Below are 17430 nucleotides of genomic sequence, written 5' to 3' on the forward strand. Positions count from 1 at the left end.
CACACTGTTCAGAGTGTTTGTTACTTTTGGCGGGACCCAATTACAACATTTAGGGTATCTTTGAAATTAACCAATTAGAGAGCGAGTTCAGGGTCTTGTTTGGTGACTATGGGGTTAACTTTAACACTAGGTAACAGGGGCTTATCTAAAGTTCCCATCTGTAGGCCTTACCCTTAGGAATGTGGGGTGAGGTAGCTGGGCTTTCCTGATTGGATACCCCCGGTCAATGTATGACTGCCAAATGGCCAAATGGCCAAAAGGTTCCGAAGAGCTTTTAGCTTAGAGGGGGAAACAAAGCCTGTCATGGCGTCTGTTAGGTTCAGACTCGTGTTCTTACAGTAGACCAGGCCTGTGAGACATCTCAACACGCATTCCCTGGAACGGGGGGGGGGGGGGGGGGGGGGGGGGGGGGGGGTGACAGGGGCCACTTCCTCCCAGTCTCCCACTCCCCCAGCCCTCCTTCCTGTAGGTTCCAGAGGAGCCCTCACCTGCATACCTTGGACAAGGGTGTTGGACACAGACATGAGGCAAAAAGAGCCTTGGCTTGGAGCTACTTGGGAATGAGGGTCTCTTAACCTTGCCAAGGCTATCCCCTCACAGGAAAAATGGGGGGGGGCACATCTGCCCTGCACAGCGAGGGAAGGGACCAGCAGGCAGACTCCTACACACCTGGCTTGTGTTCAGCTGAGGCTCAGCTCCAGTGTTTGGCATTTCAAAGACTAGAAACGCGCAAAGCAGCCATTTTACAAACTCCCAGCAGATTCTCTTTCGAGACTGAGGCTTGAAATTCCTCTTTCAGGGCAGGCTGCTCCCTTGCCTTGAGGAAAATACAGCATAAGCCCTTTGACTACTGAAGATGAAGCAACGCACTCATCCTGGAACGGGAGAGGGTCGCTGGGGAGCCACAGGGCTCTGCTAGACAAGAGGGTGGCTGGTGCTGTGGCTGGAAGGGCAACTCCGAAGCCATCTGGAGAGGAGGGTGGGAGAGGCCCCTGGCTTTTTTCCACCCTAGGCCCAGATGGGTTTGGGGCCTGGACCCTGGGTGAGGTGGACTTGGGCCACTCCATGTGGGAAAGGCAGGCCTTTGAGACCGGCCAAGGGCTTTGAGGTAAGGGAACCCGGGAGTCTATGGACCTTAGGGTATGTTTTTACAAGTTAACCACGTTTCATGTTTCCCTACATTCTATCATCCCCATACTTGCAGTCATAGTTTAGTCTGGTCCTAGCTGTGCTCCAGAGCCGTGGGGGGCAGGTCCCTGCTATGGGGGGGCAAGAGCTGCCTGGGGAAAGCCAGCCGAGGGCCCACCAGTGCGAGGGCAGGAGACCGGGAGCATTTCTCGGGCTTAGACAATGGGGGATGGCAGCCTGGTCAGAGGGGACTTCTGCTGTCAGCTGAGGCTTGTGACTTCTAGGTGTTTGGGTAACGAGGGAGGGGGTTCCTAGGATCCCTTTGGGGCCACCCTGGGAAGGAAGAACACAGGAACACAGCACACCGCCGAGCTCTCCAAACAGCTTTATTGACTTCCAGTGTTTCTCTCTCGGTCTGCTCTCAGCCCAGCTGGCTTTGATAGGTCTCTGAGATGCAGTGTTACAGGGCCAGCAACACTCTGGCTCCACCACTCCCCTCCCTGGTCCCAGGGCTCCCCAGGCAGGGAGGAGGAGAGGCAGCTCATTTGTGTTGGAGAAAAAGAATGGGCAGCAGGGTCAGAGGCCAAAGAAGCCATACAAGCAGCAACATGCCCGGAGTGCCCATTACACATCGATCCTGGCCATGCGTGTGCGTGCACACACACACACACACACACACACACACACACACGTTCATACTCACACTGGCCTCCTTCCCTTCCAAGCTCTCTGCCTGCCCATGCCCATCAATCAGCCTTCTGGGGTCACGCCCCGCTGGTGGATCCCACGGGGCTGGTTCCTCGGATCCCAGGACTGCCCACAGGAAACGAGCCTCGTCCAGATGCAGCAGGGCTTTGATTTGTACGCTCTAAGCCCGGCGCTAGCAAGAGGTGTCAGGGGAGCCAACGCTTGGTCCATTACCCCTTCATCCACGTTCTTGCCACCCTCCTTACCAGGGTCGAATAAGATGACGAGATTTCCCCATCTCACGGTAGGCCACAAGCCGACCCAGGCTAGAACTACATGTCCCAAGATGCACAGCTCCACACCACGCACCACTCCCCCCAAGATGATCTATGAGAAATGAGGCAGGGTGCGTTGCATTCTGGGACTTGTAGTCCCAATGAGACAGCACCAAACCCCCAGAGAAGAGTTCACAGGCTAAGACTACGGATGCCTCCCACCCGGCCCCCACCCACCACCCAGGCCCAGCGCTATGCTCAGCATGGGTGCGAGAGAGGAATGGAGGGTCCCCTCCTAGTGCACAGGGGAGGGCGCTGTCCTGTTGGAACTGTGCAGCGGCTCTGGATCCTGGCCATCCAGCTCAGAACACATCTGAGGAGAGAGCGGGGGTGGGGTGACAGGAGAGACGGTGAGCTGCAAGCTGTGGAGGACGGAGCAGAGCATGCAGACCTGGGCCAGCCCTGTGGCTTCTCCCTGAGCCCTGATGCATGATGAAGTAGGACGGGGTACAGCCCCCTCCTAGGCCTCCCTCCTGGGGCACCCTGGCCTCATCCCACCTCTCCAGGGATAGCCGGCCTCACCTCTGCCTAGTCCCGAGGCCTGGGGCAGGCTGAGGCAGCGAGAGGAAGGGAGGAGGAGTGGGCTCCGGTTCCGAATCTGGACGAGAGGCTCCCGCCCCACCCCCAGCTAGCCTCCCCAGAAGACCTTATGGCCCTACCGGCCACAGCATCTTCCTTGTCACACTGAGGCCTTCTTGGGGAAGAAGGGAGTCCTAAGCCAGGTGGCATGAAAGCAAGCGATGCGGCCCGCGGGGAAGTGCAGAGAGAAGAGAGCGAGGGAGGAGCAGCAACACCAGAAGGGAAGCAACAGAGACGTCAGAGCTCAACGCTGCACAGAAACCAGGGTGGGGTGTCTGCAGCTAGGCAGGGAGCACAGAGACTCCCAGGTGTAGCTGCGGACTCCGGCTCAAAGAACCCCAGGCCAAGTCCTCCTTCCTTGACGTCATCAGCAACACAGGTGGCAGAAGACCTGGGCACAAAAGGCCCAACCCAAACCACTAATGCCCTTTAGAAACTCCCCATCTAGTAGAACTAAGTACATCCTGGCTCCTGGGAGGCCCTCCCGCTGCCCAGAGGCCCCCCACTCTGGACTTCGCCAGGGACCTATCAGCTGTAGGCTGAGCGGAGCAAATCCTGAGTCCACACTGGAGTGTGGGCGGACCCGGGAGGGAAACCTGCAGGGGGAGCCTGGAGTTGGAGAAGGGCTCCTGCAACCCAGGCTGTGCCCCTCTGCTCCCAACAGTGAGCAGGACCCCTGGTGGCCCTGAATCAGGACAGTTTGGGCCTGACGATCAGAGGATGAGGCAGCGAGAGGCCTTCTCCTCCGGGGATGGGCTGGGTTTGGCCGTGTCCCCCCTTGCAGCCTCGGGGGCCCCCCCTATGCTGGGATCTTGGTCCTGGGCCTTGGGTCGCCCCTGCCGTCGCCTCTGCGCCCCCCGCCCACCTGCTGGTTTCTTCCCAGCTGCCTCCATCTCTGACAGGCTGTAGGCCATGGCGAGCTGCAGATCTTCATCATCCTCGGAGAGGTCGCTGTCAGAGGGGCGGGAGACAGTGGCCTGCCGGACCTGTGTCCCCCCCGACCTGGAGGTAACAGACTGTTGCTGCTCACGACGGCTCAGCTCCAAGCCCAGCGCCAGGTCATCTGGGATACCTGCAGGAGTCACGGCCACCATGAAGCCCTCCAACCCCGGCCAGAGGAAGCCTGCCAGGCTGCCTCATGCAGCAGCAACTGTGCCCACTTACAGCCCCTGCTCTGGAGCGGGCATGCGAGCATTTTGGGCACGCCAAGCAGGCAACAGGGGCACGCCGGCTCCCTGCCTGGGGCAAGTTACTCAACCTTTCTGAACCTCCCTGTCCTCATACGTAAAATGGAAATGATGACAGTATCTACATTATCAATTTGTTCCGATGACTAAATAAGACAGCCCTTCAAGCGCACTTAGCACACAGGGCGCACAGACCTGCAGTGACCATCCCATTCTTGTGGGAAGAGTGCCACCCCGGGAAGCCTGTGTCCTAAGTGTCACTCCTGGCTTCACCCCTTACTAAGCAGGACAAAAGCCTTGGGCCTGGGGCTACTTGGGAGTGAGGGCCATTTAACCATATTAAGGTTAAATCTTCTCAAGTGAAAAATAGGGTGAAAGCAAACAAACAAACAAAATAAAACAAAGAAAACTAGGGCGAGTACCAACAGCCCTGCTTCCCCCGTGGCTATTTCAATACAGAAGCCATGTTATGTGCACAAGTGCTTTCAAAATAGCCAAATGCTGGGGCGCCTGAGGCTCAGCCAGTTAAGTATCTGACTTTGGCTCAGGTCATGATCCTCATGGTTCCTGGGTTCAGGCCCCACATCAGGCTCTGCACTGACAGTGTAGAGCCTCTTTGGGATTCTCTCTCTCCCTCTCTCTCTGTCCCTGCCCCATTTTCTCTCTCTCTCTAAATACATACATACATACATACATACATACATAACTTTAAAAAAAAAGTGCTGGGGAGCCTGGGTGGCTCAGTCAGCTAAGCATCCAACTTTGGCTCAGGCCACGGTCTCACGGTTCGTGAGCTCAAGCCCTGCATCAGGCTCTCTGCTGTCAGCACAGGGCCCGGTTCAGATCCTCTATCATCCTGCCTCTCTCTCTCTCTTAAAAATAAACATTAAAAAAAAATAGTCCAATGTTCTGCAAACAGCAGGCACCCACTAATGATGCGGGTGATTTAGCTGGCCCTCTGCGGCCCCTCGGTTCCCTGCCCCAGCCCCTTTCCCGGGATCCCTGGCTCTGATGCTGCTAGTCTGGCTTGTGGACGCCGTTCCCTCCCTGTCCCAAAGGAGCTCAGAGAGGAGCAGTCTGGGAAGGGGGCCCTGGGGCCCAGGGCCGGGGCTTCCTGCCAGGGACTCACCGTTGATTGTGACTGACTTCAGCTGCCCGTCTTCCTCCACTTCCACCCGTTCCTGCCCGTTCTCCATGATTCTGCAGGAGGTGGCGCAGTTCACTCAGGGAGCGTGCATGAGTCCGGCAGCTGCCTGTCCACGGCCTGGGACGCCGCAGTGAACAGGACAGACCCTGCCCACAAGGAGCTGACATTCTAGTTGTATGCAGCCCCCTCTTCACCCCTCACCCCCACACCTGGTATGGTCCCAAAGGAGCCCTCACCTGCGTGTGGTGATGCGGCGTCCTTGGACAAAGGTGGTAGATGTAGAAACAGAGCGAAAAGCACCAGCCCCAGGACTGAAGGAGAAAGATGAGGAGGAGAAATCTGGCATGGAGACAAAGGAGGAGGCAGAGAGGCTGTCAGAGGGAGGCTGGGGCGGACATGCTGCAGTCACAATGGGCCAGGAACCTTCGTGGGGTCTCCCTGCAGAACTGACCGGGGGGCAGGGCTCCAGATACACAAGAGAGAAGGCTTGGGAAAGCCACAAGCGGGATCTGGGATGAGGGGTTCCAGGTCCCAGAGCTTCCAAACAAAGGCAAGGGAAAACACTTACCAGAGTGCCCAGGGAAGGAGGAAGAGAAGGTGAAGAAGGGACCCGAGGGTCGGGAACCTCGGCTCTGGAGCTCTGAGAAGGGGCCCAGGTCATCTGCAACCAGCAAGCAGATTAACAATCATCTGGCAAAGAGACTTGCCCCCGAAAAATGTGTTGAACCCTGTCAGTCTAGAAATGTAACCTGATAAGCATCTCTGATTATTTTTTCTTTTTTGCTTGGACTTGTTTACAAATTAAATTTCCTCTTAATATTACATATGGAAAAGACCGATGGTAAGTTCTGTCCACAATAAAAAAATAAAGGAAGGAGGGAGGAACGGAAAGTGGACAGCAGGACAGGTAGCTCATTCAGTCCAGGCAGATAAGCAAGGTGTGAAGTCAGGCACGCCTGGCTCCCAGCCCGGGCTCTCCCCTTTGCTGTGTGACTCTAACCAAGTTATCTGAAAGTACCTTTGTCTTCTCAGCTGTAAATGGGGAGAAAATGATCCAACTCACAGGGTTCATATTAATCATTCGAAAAATGGTATCTGTTGTTTCTGATGTCATTATTAGGGTCACGTGGTGCTTTGAGTCTTGCTTTCATGGTCGCTATTGTGCAAGCCTAACAATGTATTATTGTTACCATCATTTAATAAGGCGAGTCTCTGTGGGTTCAGGCCTGTGTGGGGTTCTGGCCCAGCTGTCACTGGATCTACCCCCACAAAATCTTCGGTCTGTGGAATCCGGCTTCCCTTTCAGCCTCCTGCCTCAGGGCCTCCCAGCGGATGGATGACAGGCCTGGAGCAGAAGCCGGGCCCTAAGAGAGGCCTCCTGAGCCCACTTACCAAAGAGCTCCGCAAAAGGGTCTCCACTCCCGAAAAACTCCCGGAAGACCTCTTCGGGGCTGCGGAAGGTGAAGGTGAAGCCAGGCCCACTACCGCCACCACCGGGTTCTGCTCGAGATGGGCCAGTTCCTGGAGGAGAGGCAGGATGGGGAGGGGGCTTAGGGAATGCAACTTGCCCTGAGCTAAGGGACCCCACGAAGGCCCAGCCAGGAGCCTCCAGAGAGCACTCGCTGCAATAATCTGCCCTCCCCCTCTCCTCCATGACCCACTTTCATCCCTGGGTCCTCCCGCTCCACCTACCTGCCCCAGTCAGCCCTTCCCGGCCATAACGGTCGTAGATCTCCCGCTTGTGCTCTGGAAAAAGAGACCAGATCATTTCTCCCTCCCTCTGGGATGACAGCCACCCCTTCCAGACTGGGACCCTCAGAGGACTGCCCCGTGACTGATGCCAGAGAGGGAGCAGGGTGCACAGGGACACAGGTTATAGGTTTTAGCAGCGCCCACTCTTCACACAGTGGCTCCTTCTCATCTGTAAAATGGACACAAAAACAGCACCCACCTCACTGGGTCGTTGCAAGGATTAAATAAAATAATCCACGTAAACTGCTTAGCACAGTGGTTGAAAACGTAGTAAATGTTCAATAAATGTTAGCTAGTAATTATTACTATGGTATTGGTCAGGGTTGAGGCTAAATGTCACCTCCTCAGAGAAGCCTTCTGTGACCACTGTAACAAAAAACGGGGCCCATTATTCCCTATCAACCTCACCCTGCTACTTTCCTTCCGAATACTCTTGTCTGTGTACTTCCTTGGTTAATGTTGGTCTTCCTGGACCAAAATGGAATAAACCCATCATGCTGAGAACAGTGTCTACTTGTCCCCCATTGTTCCCCCATCAACATTCAATGAATATTTTTTGAATAAAGAAAGAAAGAAATGACCTAGAATCATATTCCAGCTCTGTGTGACCTGGGGTAGATTACTTCACCTCTCTCAGCCTCAGTTTCCTTGCCTGTGAAGTGGGGGTGATAAATCCTGCCTCACAGGATGGCTGTGAGGACTCCTGGAGATCACACCCGCCGGTGCCTGGCACAGTGGAGGTTTGGTACCCACAGGTCACCTGCCCTGCCCCCTTCCCTTTGTCAAGACCCATCCTGCAACTCTCAGATCCCGGGGAGCAGACACTGAGCACAGGGGATCAGGGGAAGAATAAAAGGGTGCTTTCACATAGTAGGTGCTCACTTGAATTGAAGCAAAAAGAAAGAAGTCCCAGAGTCCCCTTGGGAGGGGGGTAGAGGGCACTTAAATGCCAGGCTGGGAAAAGGCACAGAGGAGACAGGAGGTGGCAGCATGGCTTTGGGAAGCAACAGGATGGGGCACCAAACGGGGGTGCCCTGCGCCTGGCCCTTACTGTCTGACAGCACTTCATATGCCTCGGCCACCTCCTTGAACTTCCTCTCAGCAAACTCTTTATTATCCGGGTTCTTGTCTGGGTGCCACTGGAGAGCCTTCTTCCGATACCTGCAGGAAGTCGGTTCGGAGGGGTGGGTCAGGGGACAGAACAATCCATTTGCCCATTGGCCTGCCACTGTCCTTGCTCCACTACGATAGCGATCACCCCCGCTGCTGGGGCCGCCTCGGCTGCCATGTTTTAATGGAGTCCCTGTGTCTCCCCTCTGCAGCCAGTGCTGGGGGCTGTCCTAGTAGCAGATGATAATGTGAGCCTGAGAAAGCCCCAGCCCTACTCCCTCCCTGGAGCGCACTGGGGCTGTAGGAATTGGAAATACGCGTTGCCATGGAGGGTACAGGGCCCTGGTCCCTCCTGGTCACAGGCCTTGGACATTTTTGCAGATATCCTAAGAAAGCCCACACCCAGGGGCTGGGATTGGGGTAGGAGTGAGGGGAAAGGGGGCCCACTGGAGAAGGACCCACAGGACACCTCGCAGCAGAACTTCATGCTAAGGACTTTCTCCTATTCTTCCAGGGGTCTTCTCCCTCCCTGTAGAGGGAATCCCCTCCCCCCCCCCATCCTTCCTAAGGACCTGCTTCCGTCGCGGCAAGGCCTCTGAAGGACCCCACGGTGTGAGGACGGGGGGTGAGGCACTTACGCCTTCTTGATGTCATCAGCGGAAGCACTTCGCGGCACGTCCAGGATTTCGTAGTAGGATGCCATGGTAACTCTTCAGTAGTCAGACGGGCCTCCTCCTCGGGGCTGCAGAAGAGGAGGAGGAGTCAGGCAGAAAGAACCAAGGGCCCCTCCCTGGGGCTGGAGACCCCCCGAGGGGGCCGTAAGAGCTACCAGCGGGGAGGCAGCGCCTGCTGGGTTCTCCTCGGGGCCGGTGACAAGGCTCCCTCGCGCTGCTTTATCGGCCCCCCGCAGGCGGGTGCCGCACGGGCTATCTGGGCGCCCAGGCCCCGGGAGTCCTATCGCAGCCCCCTGACTCCAGCAGCCCGGACCGGGGGCCCCCGCCCGCACCTCCTCCGCCGGGAGTCCCGGGCCTCCGGCAGCGCCCCGCCCCTGCCCCCCGCAGGAACCGTCTGGCACCGGCCGCCGGGCTCGCGGCTGCTGCGTAGGACGCGCCCGGCCCAGCTGTGCGCGCAAGCATGCGTCAGCGGCTCGGAAACTACTAGAGACCCAGAGGAGGCCGGCTCGGCCGGTCACCCAGGGGGCGGGGACGCGGGGGGCTGCTGCAGGGGCTGCCGGGAAATGGGGGCGGAGCCGGTTATTTTGGGCTTGCACCCCGGCGACGTCATCCCCGGTCGGGACCTGGGAGACGCGCGGCCGGCTCCCTTCTGGCATGACGCACTCGCCCGCAGTAAACAAGCCACTCGGCCCGGGGTCCCTCTGTCGCTTTGCCATAAACAGGCCCGACGATCGAAGGCTACTCACCACCTCAAGAACTCACAGACTCCCCCCCTCTGGGCCTAAATCCTCCCCCTGCTCTGGCCCCAGGTCCTGAAAAGAGGCTGCCCCGCCTTCTTTCCTGAGTAGGTCAGACCTGCCAGTCCGCATCTCGTGACATCCTTCATCACACTCCGAGCTACAAGTCAGCACTTACTTGTTTGATTCTCTGATTGACATTGACATCCCCCACTAGAATGTAAATGCCACAGGACAGAAATTGTGTCTTTTCTTGCGCTAGAGTATGAGGGCAGTAGTGGGGTTCAAAAATATTCTTTGGATGATTAAATAATGAACAAATTGGAATCTCTTGTTGACAGTTTTGACACATTTGGGGGAGTTGAGCTTAAAAGGTAAAAGGAAAATACATTTGAAAAAAGAAAAGGAAATTATGCAGGTTCAAGATTCGTTTTGGGGGGTTTTTTGGGGTTTGTTTTTGTTTTTTTCTCTCAGAGTGATCACGTGTAGACCTTGTCAATGATTCCTGGGTTCAGGCCTCGCCAGAGCATTGGAGAACGTTCCAGAATTGGCTGCTACTTGATCTCATCCAGGCCAATACACAAGTATTAATTGAACACCTTCTACATAGCAGATGTGGCCAAGGTGTAGAAAGAAGAATATGGCCCAATCCGTGGCTTCACAGAGCTCCAACATGGTGAGACACCAGCCCAGCAATATAGCCCACTGGGAAAGCCCATGGTTTTAAAAACAGGCAGACCTGGGTTTGCAACCTGGCACTTTTGTGTGACTTGGCAAAGTCGGAGGACTCAGGTTTTCCTACCAAAGTACAGGTGAAACCTAGGGCTGTTTGTTAGTCAAACGAGGTGTAGTACATAGGATATCTAGGTCTTGGTACATATCCTCTCTGGCCCATGATCAGCCCAACCAGTAATGCTTATGTGAGTTCACAAGAGTGTTTTCCGCTGGATGACCTAGAAATGCTTCACCAAAGAGAAAGGCTTGAGCCAGACAGGAGACAAGAAGGTGGTGTGCATTCCTCTACTTTTCTTGGCTGCCCACAGTCTGACCCTTCCGCCTACATTTGGAGAATTCCCATTGTGTAGGCCTGGATGGGAGGTAGCCCACCACCTGTCCCAAAGCCCTGACGCTCTCCCAGACTTCTCGGCTCTAAGGGTACAATCAAAAGACATAAGCTCTGTCAACTGAAAGCTCCAACTGGGACTTTGAATGTGGAGCAAGTCACAGAGAAGCAGGGGCAGTTTATAGAGTTCCCTTCTGTGGTGGTTGTGACAGCGGAGCCAGCAGCGGCCTCTAGTGTCTGGAGGAGGAAGTGTCAGTCTCAGTGCTTGGGTGAGAGGGAGCCTCACTGGAGCCCCTATTCTGTAGGGAACAGGGGTCTTTTAGGCCGGCTGTCCTGTGCCACGACCTTGACTATGATGCTGGCTGCTCAGCTTCCTGTGGTGCCTACCTGTTTGTGGGGTCTTATCTGGGAGTATTAATTCTATATGCTATTCAGCATCTCTCCAATTTGTGTGTGTTCGTGGGAGGGGAACCAGGGGGATCTTTTTCCTTTTTTTTTTTTTTTTTTAACTTGCCAGAGATAATTTCTGCTGTTTCCAAGGAGAGCCTTGACTGATCTTAGTATAGGAGGAAGGAATCACTTCAAAATCTTCCAACCAAATCTTTCTTCTTACTTGTCTTATCTCCACAGACATTTGTCTAGCACCTACTGTGTATGTGATATTATATTAAGAATTAGGAATACTAAGGGGTTTGAGTTCCAGTCCTTGTACTAGAGAAGATAAAAATCTAGTTGGGACATGACAGCTGAGGGAAATTATATTGAACACATCTAGCAAACAAAGAGTTAATTTCCTTTATTCACAAAGAAAAGACAATGTAGTTTTTTAAATGGGCAAAAGGCACAGATAAGACAAGTCACAAAGGAGAAAATATTGACTTTAAAAAATATATTCTTTACGAGAGCGCCTGGGTGGTTCAGTTTGTTAAGCATCTGGCTTCGGCTTAGGTCATCATCTCACAGTTCGTGGGTTCGAGACTCGCGTCGGGCTCTGTGCTGACAGGTAGCTCAGAGCCTGGAGCCTGCTTCAGATTCTCTGTCTCCCTCTCTTTCTGACCCTCCCCTGCTCTCACAGTCTCTCTCTGTCTCTCAAAAATAAATAAAAAACGTTTAAAACTTTAAAAAAAATTTTATGTCTATTTTATTTTGAGAGAGAGTGAGACAGAGAGTAGCGGGGAAGGGGCAGAGAGAGGAGACACAGAATCAGAAGCAGGCTCCAGGCTCTGACCTGTCAACACAGAGTCCGATACAGGGCTCAAACTCACGAACTGTGAGATTATGACCTGTGCCAAAGTTGGACGCTTAACCAACTGAGCCACACAGCACCCCTACTGACTTTTAAACATATGAAAAAGTGCTCAGTCTTATTCATAACCAGAGAATTATAAAGGGAACCTGGAATAAAATACTTAGTTTTGCTTGTCAGATGATTGACAAAGGTCAAAAACTTGTACATGGTATGGGCAAGGCTGTGGGCATAGGCTTGCTAGCACAATGGTAGTGGGAGAGCAATATGGTGCATATCAAAGTTAAAGGTGCATAGCTTTTCACCCAGCAATTCTGATTCTAAGAATTTATGGTTGTACACATGTACGAGGAAATATGTACAAGGGTTCCAGCATTTGTTTCCAAAGCAAAGGATTGGAAACAACCTAAATACTCTAATAGCAGTCTGATTAAAAAAGCAATGGTGGGGTGCCTTGGTGGCTCAGTTGGTTAAGTGTCCACTTTGGCTCGGGTTATAATCTCATGGTTCATGGGTTCAAGCCCTGTGCCGGGCTCTGTGCTGACAGCTCAGAGCCTGGAGTCTGCTTTGGATTCTGTGTCTCCCTCTCTCTCTGCCCCTCCCTCCTCTTATGCTTTGTCTCTCTCTCTCTCTCTCTTTCAAAATTAAATTCACATTAAAAATAAGCAATGGTACACTATACATTGGAATACTATATTGTTACCAAAAAGAATGAAGCATATCTATACGTACTGATATAAACCATCTTCCAGGTTTTTTATTAAATGAAAAAACGAGGGAAAATGAAGTGTGTCTAAGTGTGGACATATTAGTCCCCCTTATCCACCGTTTCACTTTCTGTGGTTTCAGTTACCTACAGTCAGCTGCAGTCTGGAGTGGACGATCCTTCTTCTGATATGTCATCAGAAAGTCAAAATTTAGCCAAACACTCCATTATAATATGCTATCCACTTCACTTTATCTCATGATGTAAGCGTTTTCACATCATCACAAGGAGGATAAGTACAGTACAAGATATTTTGAAAGAGACCATAGTCACATAACTTTCATTAGAGTTTATTGTTATACTTGTTCTATTTTATTATGAATTATTTTTAATCTCTTACTCTGCCTAATTTATGTTAAACTTTATCGTAGGGATGCATGTATAGCAAAAGACATAATATATATGGGGTCTGGTACTATCCATGGTTTCAAGCATCTACTGGGGTCTTAAGCATATCCCCCATGGATAAAGGGGGCTACGACATACACATTAATATATATGTAGATGTCTCTGAAAAGAAACACTAACAAAAATGTTAATAGTGGAGGCTGTCAAGAGGGAAACAAAAGAAGAGGACTTATGTCCACTTATAGACTTATTTTTGCTGTTATTTAAAATTTTTTAATGTTTATTTATTCTTGAGAGAGAGAGCAGAGCATGAGCAGGGGAGGGCAGAGTGAGAGAGAGAGACACAGAATCCGAAGCAGGCTCTAGGGTCTGAGCTGTCAGCACAGAGCCTGACATGGGGTTTGAACTCACAAGCCGTGAGATCATGACCTGAGCTAAAGTCAGATGCTTAACCGACTGAGCCACCCAGGCGCCCCTATTTTTTGCTGTTTGTAAATCTTTTCTGTACCTTTTCAATTTGGAAGCATGTTCACATAATAACCTTTCAAATATATAACTTTTAAAAATCTAGGAGAAATAGGATATTGGCAAGAAGCTGAGTGCCACCGTACAAGACAGTCCATGCCAAGTGCCAGATGAGTGATAGAGACAGACAGTAGGTGCTGGGAGAATCTAGAGAAGCGGGAGCTTCCCAGAGCTGGATGGTTCTGGGTGTCCAGGACCTAAGCTGGGAGGAATTGCAATGCAGAGACAAGCAGGGGGAGGCGGTGTCCCAAAAGGAGCGAACGGTGAGAAGGCAGCCTTGGAGGCCGGTATCGTCCTGGCACACCAGAGATGAAGGAATAAACGCGTTGGGTGGAATCCAAGTTGGGGATCTCTCTCTTCGTCTGCAGGAGGTAAGTGCACCCTGACTTTAGAAGCATGAGGGATGAAAGCGTTCCCTGTACTGAGGGAGCCCCCAGCAGCCTGGGCGGTGCTCCCAGCTGCCCCAGGGAGGTCCGGGGTGCCACCCCCCATACCGGCGCCCAGTCCAACCTAAGCCTGCCAGTGCCTGCCAGCAGACTTACTAGCTGGGAGGGCTTGCAGGAACTGAGAGGAGATGGCCACACAGCGGCCCAGGGCAGACAGCAGGGGTGCCTGGGCCGGTCTCTGGAAGCCCAGGGATCCCAGCAGGTAAAGATCTCACGTCCTCCTGGCGTCTCCCAAACCCTCACCTCCCATCCTATGAAATGTTGGAAATAGGAGCCCTTTCCAGACAGCACCAACAGACCCCAAAACTGGCTCCAAAGATGCTTCTGCCCTCATTCAGTCCCAGAAGCTGTGTCTCTGTACCGCCCCCCTCCCATGCCCTCCACTGCAGCGCCTGGGCAAGGGAGTGTCAAGCGTCACCCCCTCCTTGCCTTTGAGGTGCCTGAGTCTGAGTCACCGCCTGGGCATTAGAGGCCTGGCAGGCCCAGAAGAGGTGGTGTCTGGAGGGGTGCTTGGAACTCCTGTGGAGAGGAACAGGGAGGGCCTCTGAGGAAGGGGAAGGCAGCAGCATAAGCTTCTGTCCAGGCTGGCCTGGATTCGAATCCCAACTCCTCCATTTATAGCTGAGTACCCTTGGGCAAGTCACATAACCTCTCTGAGCCTCAGTCTCCACATCCGTAGAATAGGCATTCACTTAGCGAGTCAATTCAACACATATGTCACCGAATATATTCACCCAGGAAAATTCTGGGCACTAAGAACAGAACAAGCCCCGCTCCTGGGAAGTTTCCAGTCCAGTGTGTATAACTGTATTAAATCAGTGTTAAACAAGGTGATATGGGTACAGGGCCTGGAACATGGTAGGCACTCAATAAATGACAAATGTTTCTTGGGATTTGAAGGACTCCCAAAAGAACCCTTCTTCTCTTCTGAAGTTTGAAACCAGCTGGGAGAAGACACAGGAGTCAGACAGAGATTTGAAAGTCAGCCCTTTTAGGGAAAAAAGTAGGCTTAAAAAGAAAAAAAAAAGTGGATTTGGGGGTATAGCTGAGCTACTCAGCCAAAATGGGCTTCTGAGTGTTCCCACTGAATTAAATGACTCCCACTATGACCCCACTGTGTACACACACACACACACACACACACACACACACAATTTCAAGCCTCTTTCTTCCCAGGACAGAGCTGCCCCTATACACTTAAGTCCTCAGAGAGGAATTGAGAATACGTGCTTTCCCTGGGCAAATCATTGTAAAACAGAAGGGAAAAGCCGCTGCCCAGGGTATGCCCCTTTTCTCCTCTCAACCCCTCACTACCCTGTTGCTTTCACTCCATCCTCTACTCATATGGATGAGAGTGACAGGGACAGGTGATGGGTACCAGGAGTCACTCAATTTCTGGGTTTTTTATGTTTTTTATTTATTTTTGAGAGACAGAGAGACAGCATGAGCAGGGGAGGGTCAGAGAGAGAGGGAGGTACAAAATCTGAAGCAGCTCCAGGCTCTGAGCTAGCTGTTAGCACAGAGCCCGACACAGGGCTTGAACCCACAAACCATGAGATCTATGACCTGAGCCAAAGTCGGACGCTCAACCAACTGAGCCACCCAGATGTCCCACTCAATTTCTGTTTTTAACCCACTACAGGCCCTGAATGCTGGACCTGGGGTGGGTATGTGCTTTCTTCGCCTGTTTTCTCTGCAGTCCACTTCCCCTACCTTTCCCGCCATGCTCTGTATCTCACAGGCTGCACCCCCTTGTACTTAGGCCCCCTTGCCAAGGAGCTCCTGTCTGGTTTCAGACAGTGGGAGTCACTAGCCAGAGATTGAGAGTGGGAGGAAAGAGAAGCCAGGGTATCCCTCCCCTCTCTCTAAATCAGGGGGCACCCCAGGCAGCAGTTGTGTGTCCTCCATGGCTCTGGTCCAAATGTCCCTCCCTCTTTGGTCCCTCCTGCCACCTCTGGGCAGCCCTGCGGTGGCTCCAGCTCCCACCTGGCATCCCAGCTCCAAGGCTCTGGCATCCCCACCTCATCCCTTGGCTCCTCCAGCCCTAGGATTGCTAGCAGCTTCCTGGTGTTGCTGATCTCTCAGTTGCCTTCCCAGCATCCAATCCTGGGAAAGAGAGGCCTCAGGAAGGACAGAGCTGAGGGCAACGCTAAGCAGTGAATCTCTTGGGGGTGGGGGAGGGGTGGGGGCAGGGATTGCCCTAGTTTCTATCCCTCCAAAGGTTCAATCATCCCTCTAGCCCAGCAGAAGCTACAGAAAATCCATATATAAAGATTTTACGGCCAGCCATCTGGATGGAGGGGTGGGTTTGCATAGCACGAGGCATGGGATTGAAATGAAGGTCACTTGTCATTATCAAAAAGTGGTGAGTATTGATAGAGATTACAGGGAGGTCAGCCTGCCCCCACCCCCCCTCCACACACACACACAGCCATTTCCCCACTGCTGCTGCCACTGTGCCTCTGTTCTGCCTTAATGTCAGCTTCTGGACCCTCTGGACCCAAACCTCATGCCTGAAAGAGACAAACCTTTGATCTCCAGGGTGGGCTAGTGAGTAGAGCTGTGTCAGACTCCGCTAAGTCACCACTTCAGACCCTCCTGACCTCACCGGGCTCTGGTTATAGCCCTGTGTGGATGGGATCAACATCGCTTACCCTCTGCCCAGGGTTTCCCTGGTGACGCTACAGCCCAAGTGCAGAGGAGTTCTTGCTTGATGGTGTGAAGGCTTGACCAATGGAGCAATGGAGCCGGTGCATAAGTTTCCCTACCCTCACCTCCCCTCCTGCTCCCCCACACCAAGGAATGATTCTGAGATGACATTTATTCATGTGCATCTTCTCTGGGGTAAATTCTGCCTCCTTCTCTGCTTTACTCTCCTTGGCCCCCATTCTGCTTCCTGCTTCTCTTTAATAAAATCTGAAACCAGATCTGCTTTCTGGGGATCCCAGGCAGAGGTCCCCTCCCTCTCTTGAAGGAGAAGCCACTTTCTCCCAAGAGAAAAAGACCCTTGCAAGACAGGAAGGCCACAGTACTTTATTGAGGACAGACACACGGGGTTCCCCTAGTATTCATCCCCCTCTTCTTCTCCCTCCCCCTCCACACTATCCATGCCCACCTCCTCGTAATCCTTCTCCAGGGCAGCCATATCCTCCCGGGCCTCGGAGAACTCCCCCTCCTCCATGCCCTCGCCCACGTACCAGTGCACAAAGGCCCTCTTGGCATACATCAGGTCAAACTTGTGGTCCAGGCGGGCCCAGGCCTCGGCGATGGCGGTCGTGTTGCTCAGCATGCACACGGCACGCTGCACCTTGGCCAGGTCACCCCCGGGCACCACGGTGGGCGGCTGGTAGTTGATACCAACCTTGAAGCCCGTGGGGCACCAGTCCACGAACTGAATGCTGCGCTTGGTCTTGATGGCAGCGATGGCGGCGTTGACGTCCTTGGGCACCACGTCTCCGCGGTACAGCAGGCAGCAGGCCATGTACTTGCCGTGGCGGGGGTCGCACTTCACCATCTGGTTGGCGGGCTCGAAGCAGGCGTTGGTGATCTCGGCCACCGACAGCTGCTCGTGGTAGGCCTTCTCCGCAGAGATGACGGGCGCGTAGGTGGCCAGGGGGAAGTGGATGCGGGGGTAGGGCACCAGGTTGGTCTGGAACTCCGTCAGGTCCACGTTGAGGGCCCCGTCGAAGCGCAGGGAGGC

At 53.4% G+C, this 17430-nt stretch overlaps 2 protein-coding genes across 6 annotated transcripts in view; both read right to left on the reverse strand.

The window, feature by feature from the left end:
* Positions 1 to 1496: 1496 nt before the first annotated feature.
* Positions 1497 to 9124, reverse strand: DNAJB2 (DnaJ heat shock protein family (Hsp40) member B2). 5 transcript variants are annotated; one of them, XM_029933761.1, is made up of 11 exons: positions 8932 to 9121; positions 8564 to 8667; positions 7867 to 7976; positions 6756 to 6809; positions 6456 to 6584; positions 5632 to 5724; positions 5300 to 5402; positions 5046 to 5116; positions 3595 to 3801; positions 2673 to 2701; positions 1497 to 2463 (listed from the first exon to the last, which is right to left on the reverse strand). In XM_029933761.1, the coding sequence occupies exons 2-10, from the start codon at positions 8626 to 8628 to the stop codon at positions 2679 to 2681; spliced, it is 855 nt and encodes a 284-aa protein (XP_029789621.1). In that variant the 5' UTR covers positions 8629 to 8667; positions 8932 to 9121; the 3' UTR covers positions 1497 to 2463; positions 2673 to 2678. The 5 variants fall into 5 exon arrangements, 4 of the variants coding, with proteins under 4 accessions (XP_029789621.1, XP_029789620.1, XP_029789622.1 ...); XR_003906462.1 differs by having other exon boundaries at positions 2673 to 3801; positions 8932 to 9124; XM_029933760.1 differs by having other exon boundaries at positions 1497 to 2701.
* A 7620-nt stretch (positions 9125 to 16744) lies between these two features.
* LOC115287398 (tubulin alpha-1D chain-like) overlaps positions 16745 to 17430 on the reverse strand; it is a 3616-nt gene continuing 2930 nt past the window's right edge. The window contains exon 4 of the mRNA XM_029933763.1: positions 16745 to 17430. This exon is cut by the window's right edge and continues 3 nt beyond it. Within this exon, the coding sequence (XP_029789623.1) occupies positions 16792 to 17430 (639 nt within the window). The 3' untranslated portion in view covers positions 16745 to 16791.

This window comes from Suricata suricatta, chromosome 3 (assembly GCF_006229205.1).
Source record: "Suricata suricatta isolate VVHF042 chromosome 3, meerkat_22Aug2017_6uvM2_HiC, whole genome shotgun sequence".
NCBI lineage: Eukaryota > Metazoa > Chordata > Mammalia > Carnivora > Herpestidae > Suricata > Suricata suricatta.